Here is a 6,198-nt window from a genome sequence, read left to right as displayed (position 1 = left end):
ATCTAGCATAGCGCCATTGATGAGTCTGCGGAAGTGTCAGAACACTGGGGAGTGTGGCCCACAGAACAGACTCAGGGGAAGTCTTGCTACCCTAACCTCTTGCTGTTTTGTACCTTGTGAAAGGTGACCTGCAGGGTGCTGATTTCTGTTGACTTAGCATCATCTTCATTAACACAATCGCTTTGACTTCATTTTCTTTGTTTAAAGGCTTCAATTCCTTTGAAGATTTATTTTTGTTTCCTGAATATTTTTTTTCTGAGCTATCTGCTATACCTTCCACAACCAAACTATGTTGAAGTTTTATTTCAATACTATGACAAAAACACGTTTCACACTAAAATATTCACGCATCCACAGTGCACAAGCTTGCAGTTCTAAAGTAGAATGAGGAAAAAAAAGCAAAATTTCTATACAAAGGGCTGGCTTTTCCCTTCTCCCCCCTCCCATCCCCCTTAAAGTTTCTGTATTTTTCTTTCCCCCACTTGGTTTCCAACCCAGGAAAGTTGTGTTATGACTCCAGACAGCAGGTTGGGTTTTTTTTTTTTTCTCTCTTTTGTTTCTACAAACGCTGCCTAAGTGAACAGAAGGCCGATGTTATTTTACTTCAACACACTTCCAAAAAAAGACACTAATTCCCTGAAGCACACATGCTCTTCCGCTCAAATCTAGATTCTGGGCTCAAAAGGAAATTGTACGTATATATTTTATTTGGCTTTCTACAAAAAAAGGGGATGTTTGGGGTAAAAATGTGTGTTCACCAAGACCAGCCCCAACTATACAATCTTCTCTGCTTCATTCAACAAAGCCTAAGAGTCCTTCAAAAGGAAGGACAGGGATGCCTGGGGAACAGATCCTTTTCACAGATAACAGGCAGGTGGTAGCTAATCAGAAGTGGTCTAACCCCCTAGGAAACAAAAAAGAACTGAAAACCCGAAAGCAAAACCATTCCAGAACGAGATGAATTTTCACCTGAGTCGCACACAGGCAAAAATTTCAAATCAGAAAGGGGGGAAGAGCCACTGTAAACAATCAGATTTCGTAACGCTGTCCTGTGATGATCCTACACCCATAGGCAGTACTTGTAACTTAAAAAAAAGGCAGCCATTTTACACGGACATTGAAACACAACTGAAGTCAAACATTTGTCAACTTGTAAACACTGGAAAGCAAAGTTGGCAGAAAGGTAAAAAAAAAAGAAGGAAAAAGAAAAGGAAAGGAAAAGAAATCCGAATACTGCAAATTGAGATCTACCCCCAGAAGCTGCAATTTGGCATTCTTCCTACAAAACAAGAGTCTATGTGGGAATTGAATTCAGCTAGAAAGGGTGACACACTTTGCATACTGAACAAATACAAAGTGAACAGAAATTATAACTTATTTATGAGGTTTTACAGAGTTCAAACTCGACTGAAAGTATAAAAATAAACTTGGACTTTGTTCATTCGGTTAGTCTTAGTGTCTGGAAGTATTTCTCTGAACCTGGTCTGTGCCAGTTGGGCAACACCAAGTGCGGTCTTCCTGAACCTAGATATTTTATTTTTCTGAGCTTCCTAGATTCTTAATTTGGGGTCCTTTTGTTTGATTTTTAAATGGTTTCAGGGAACGGAGAGTCCTAGTTTGGCTGTGGGTTTCACCTTTTTGTCTCATTTTCTTACAAGTGAGTGCGCAGCAAAGGAACCCTTTCTATAAACCTACAAAAAGGAGATCCCACGTTGATCTGCTTAGTTTTTTTTTAAAGGCAAAAGACACTAGAGGAATGAGATGTGTGTGTGTGTTTGTGTGTGTGTGTGTGTGTGTGTGTGTGTGTGTGTGTATGAGATATTGGAGATGCTCTGGTGAAGCTGTTGTGTCACTTTTAATTTTGATCTTTGCTGGTGTCTCGTCACCCGTCATGCTTTGCTCTCGTTCTCCTTTGTTTGTGTGGCATCGTTGGGGACCGTCTTGACTTCGGCTGGCGCTGGCTTCGTTTCTGTCTCCTGGCACTCCGGCTTTGCTTCTACAGGACCCTTCCTGTGGAGAATCAGGAAAACAGCACTGAGACCACGGCCTGCAGTAACGCACCCTCTGGCCAGTTCCTCAAAGGGGGCTCCAGTTAGAGCACTGGTCTCCAAACTCAGCTGCACGTCAGGATCACCTGGAGTCTCTAAAAATCACTGATGCCTGGGCCGTGTCCCCAGAAATCCTGATTTAAGTGGTATGAATGTGGTGACTTTTAAAAGCACCCAAGTGGTTCTAACTTGCAGCCAAAGTAGAGAGCCACTGAATCAGCGGAAGGAGCCCTTCCGGCCCTAATCTGATGCCAGGGGCTCCAGCTTTACCTGGGGTGGTGCAAGTGCAGCAGGTGCAGGCTTTTCCTCACGCTGCATGGCTGCAGCAGCCCAGCTTGGTATAAATCATGTATGTTGGGCTCCCTGGTACTGATCCCAGGGGGCCCTCTGCAAACCACCTGCGCTTGCCTGTCCTCACCCCCACCCCTCTGTGCTCTGCCTTTCCTGGTGATGCCTCTATGGCTTGCCAGGGCAGGGTAAGAAAATGCTCTTTGTTACTGAGGCAGCTTTCCATGGGAGTCTGGTGAGAGGCCAGAGTGGGCTGCCGGGCTGCAGGGGAGCTGGGTGGGCAGGGCTGTCCTTTTATTTTCTGACAGATTCGGGGCTCCTGGGGAGGGTCCCCTTGCTGCTCTTGGGGGCAGCACCTCCGCTTATCTGGGAGCAGCCACAGGAGCCTCTATAAAAACCTCTGTCTGACTCTGCCTCTATCAGTCCCAAGAGTGAGAATCTGGCTTAAGGACACACCAGAGCAGACTCAGACCCCAGCCCCAGCTGGTGCCCCTGCATTTTGGCCTCACACTGAAGAAACCTGTAAGCTGAAGGACCTGGCCTCGAACTTGGAAGACCCAGCAGTCATGCAGTGCTTGGGAGCTCTGCGTCTTCCCAGTCCCTCAAGGGCAGGAGAAGCAAGGGTGGGTGGGTAGGTGTGTCGGTTGGAGTGTGACAGGGCCTTCTAGACCACACAGATCCTCTCCCCACACGAGCCTCAGGGTCTGCCTCTTTACTTCCCGAATACCCGTGCCATTCTGGTGGGGACTCGGTCTTGCCCTGGATGACACACTGTCTGTGGGCCCCAGCGTCGCCGATCAGGGCACCTTGACCTCCTTAGCTCACTTCCCAAGCTACGCTCAACAGTGGCCCGAATGCAAAGGCTCCTCCAGGGGCAACAGACGCCACTGCGAGGACGATAAGGATAAAACCTAATTAACGTGGCCTAATTAGTCAGCAGGCGGCTGCCTGCCGGGCCTGCTGCCTGTCTCCACCCTCTGCCTCGGCCCAGCCCCTGGCTGACAGTCGCCTCCGAGAAGCTCTGGAGTAGGCTGAAGACACGTCTAACAGGGAGGACACAGCACAAACGCACACCACCACCACGGGACACCACCCAACGACAATGGACAGAGAGAGGCCGTACTCGGTCTTGGCTGGTGCAGGAGGAACAGAGCCGTCGGCAGTGGAAGGAGCAAGCTCAGGGGCTTGTCCACTGGCCCCAGCGGCGGGAGCAGGAGAGCCCAGGGCTGCAAAAACATCCTTTGCAAGGTCAATATCTGGGGTCTTGAAGTTCCCTTCGTCCATTTTAAAGTCCTCGCCCTGGGCAGGGTTTGTGGTGCTGATGGAGGCCGCCTCGCTCTTCGGGCTGGCGAGGGCCCTGGCTGCCTCGGCCGGGCTCTTCGCGGCGCCGGGCTGGGTGGGCTCAGGGTCCGGACCTTTGGTGCCGGGAGCCTCCTGCTTGGCCTGGGGGACTTCTGGGGTGGGGGTCGTCGGTGCCACTGCTAGGGGACCGGCTGCCCCGGCCGGGGGGGGGACCGGCTTGCTGGCCGGAGGGGCCTTGGGGGCCTCGCCCGCACTGGCAGGGGCGCTGGGGCTGAGCACGCCCCCCTGGTTTGCCAGGACGCTAGAGGACAGGCTGCTGGCGGCGGGGGCTGAGGTCGGGGGGTCGCTCAGGTCAACGAGGGGGGCGACCTTGGGGGCTGAGGCTGGGGGCGGGGAGGTGGCGGCGACGCCGGGCCCCTTGGAAGGGGTGGCCTGGCCGGCGGGCACAGAGTTTGAATCAGGGGCGGCCGTGGCCAGGGGGGCGATACTGGAGGTGAGGGTGGTGGCCTCACTGGTGGGGCTGTTCTGAGCAGTGGCAAAGGTTTCGGTGATAGTGTCAGAGTTAGCGGTGACGGTGGTGACAGAAGGCAGCATGTCCTCAACAGTGGCTGTGGTGTCAGCAGGCAGCCTGTGGGGAGGACAGGAAGTAGAAGAGATAGACGATGAAGCTGAGACGGACAGAGAAGCCAGGAAGGGCGGAGGCCAAGGCGGGGGCCGGGGGCTGGCATGCGGGGACGCACAGGCATGGACACAGGCCCACAGAGAGAGGAGGACGCCAGAGGAAGCACACGCCCAGGCGGGCAGAAGAGGACACAGGAGACAACAGAGAACTCGGCAGTCTAACAGGGCCTGTCACCTTCCTCCCTGCTGACTCCCCCGCCCGATCTGCACGGGCTCCCTTCCCTACAGCCCTGGCGGCCCTTTCGGACCTCTGCCTGCGTCTTGACTCAGGGAGAGGCCAGCTGGAGCTCAGTGTCCACCACCGCAGGCGTCATACCTAGGTCCCTGGGGAATTGGGCCCACCTGCCCCGGAGACGAAGAGGGCTCCACGTGGTCCCTCAGGGCTGTGGGTGGTCCAGCCAGAGATTTTGTGCTTCCATTAAGCTCCATTTCCTTCAAACCCACAGGACCCACGATACCCACGTGGTCATTACCATCACAGCTGGATGTGGCTCTGACTGGGCGTCCCCAAGGCTTCCGAGACCAGGAGAACCAGGGAGCTTTTACCAGGGCCCCAGCTTCCCTCGCCCTTTTAAGAAGAAGGCAGAAAACCCTAGAATTCTTGGAAATCCTAAACAGAATCTGCTAAGCTCAGCCTCTCTCAATGAAGTTTTGCCTCCTTAAGCCATTTCCAGAATGTGTGTGTGACCTGGGCACAGCGTCTAGGGATCCCGTGTATGCACGGAGCCTTTAAGGCATCCACAGCCACCCAGGTAGAATCAGGAATGCCTCCTCTCTAGGGAGAGGGTGGGGTCACGCGTTCCTGGCCCAGCACTCCAGAATTCTAGCCTGCCATGCTCGGCTGGGGAGCCGTAGGTGGGAAGCATGGAGCTGTGCGCAGGGTGACGTGGTGGCTGTGAGGCTCTGCCGAGGAGGTGGCAGCCCGCCCCGCCCACGTACTCGGGCTCCGTCAGCGGCGTGGTCTCGTTGGGCTCTGTGTGTTTCCCTCCGTCGTGGTTTGGGGTCCGTTCCTCCTCAGTTCGCACCTCCACGATGGGTTCCTTGGACTCATCTTTCCTGTGGAGACAGCTCTGCTGGTTCCATCCCAGGGAGCTGGGGGATGCAGGGGGCTCCCAGGGAAGCCAGCTACGGCTCAGGCACCTGTGCCTCGCTCGAGGCTGGGGTGGGGGGGCGGTGGGATCCAGAACCAGAGTCAAGTGCGGCATCTCAGCCTCCGCTCTTGCTAGCCGTGTGACCTGCTCACTCATACCTCCGTTTCCTCACCTGGAGAATGGGGCAGATAACAGTCTCTACCTTGCCTGGACGTTATGAACATTAACTGAGATAATGGATATAAGGTGCTTAGCACACTGCCTGGTACAGTCCAGTGCTCAAGTCATCTAGATTTGTGTACACGTAAGTATGTACGCATATGCGCACACGTATGCGTTAAGTACGAGCACGGGTAAGTATATGATGTATATATAAGTATACGTGCACGTATATGTAAGCATGTATACGTGAAAGTATATGATGTATGTATGTGTATACGTATAAGTATATGTAAGTACACACATGTATAAGTATAGCGACACGTATATGTAAGTAAAACATGTGTACATGTGTGTGTGTGCATGTACATACATGTATAAGTACATGACGTGTGTGTGTGTGTATACAGTGCCTGGCATGGGGTGGTGCTAACAACTGATTTCCTTGCTCCGTCCCTTCTTGCCTCGCTCCACCTCAGCCCCACCCAGTGACAGTCTGTGAAGGTTCCTGCTATTTGGCTCAGGATCTGTTTCTCCAGAGATGCTGGAGCACATCCTGCAGGAGGACGCTGGATCGTCCTCCAGGAGGACAGGTACTTTCACCTGCTTTGTTCGCTGCTGTCCCCTAA

At 53.1% G+C, this 6,198-nt stretch overlaps 1 protein-coding gene across 2 annotated transcripts in view; it reads right to left on the bottom strand.

Annotated features, from left to right (window-relative positions):
* Positions 1-464: 464 nt before the first annotated feature.
* The window catches only part of NCAM1 (neural cell adhesion molecule 1), a 52,908-nt gene continuing 47,174 nt past the window's right edge, over positions 465-6,198 (bottom strand). Inside the window, exons 10-12 of one of the 2 annotated variants that reach the window (XM_022559049.2) lie at positions 5,259-5,375; positions 3,460-4,266; positions 465-2,010 (exon numbers count right to left, since the gene is read on the bottom strand). In XM_022559049.2, the coding sequence (XP_022414757.2) occupies positions 1,890-2,010; positions 3,460-4,266; positions 5,259-5,375 (1,045 nt within the window). In that variant the 3' untranslated portion in view covers positions 465-1,889. The remainder of the gene's footprint in view (positions 2,011-3,459; positions 4,267-5,258; positions 5,376-6,198) is intronic. The other variant, XM_022559042.2, reaches the window with a different exon arrangement.

Source organism: Delphinapterus leucas, chromosome 7 (assembly GCF_059928025.1).
Source record: "Delphinapterus leucas isolate spDelLeu-1000000601 "Yukka" chromosome 7, BTC_Dleu_Yukka2, whole genome shotgun sequence".
Classification (NCBI taxonomy): Eukaryota; Metazoa; Chordata; class Mammalia; order Artiodactyla; family Monodontidae; genus Delphinapterus; species Delphinapterus leucas.
This window is presented reverse-complemented; position numbering and strand designations above follow the sequence as displayed.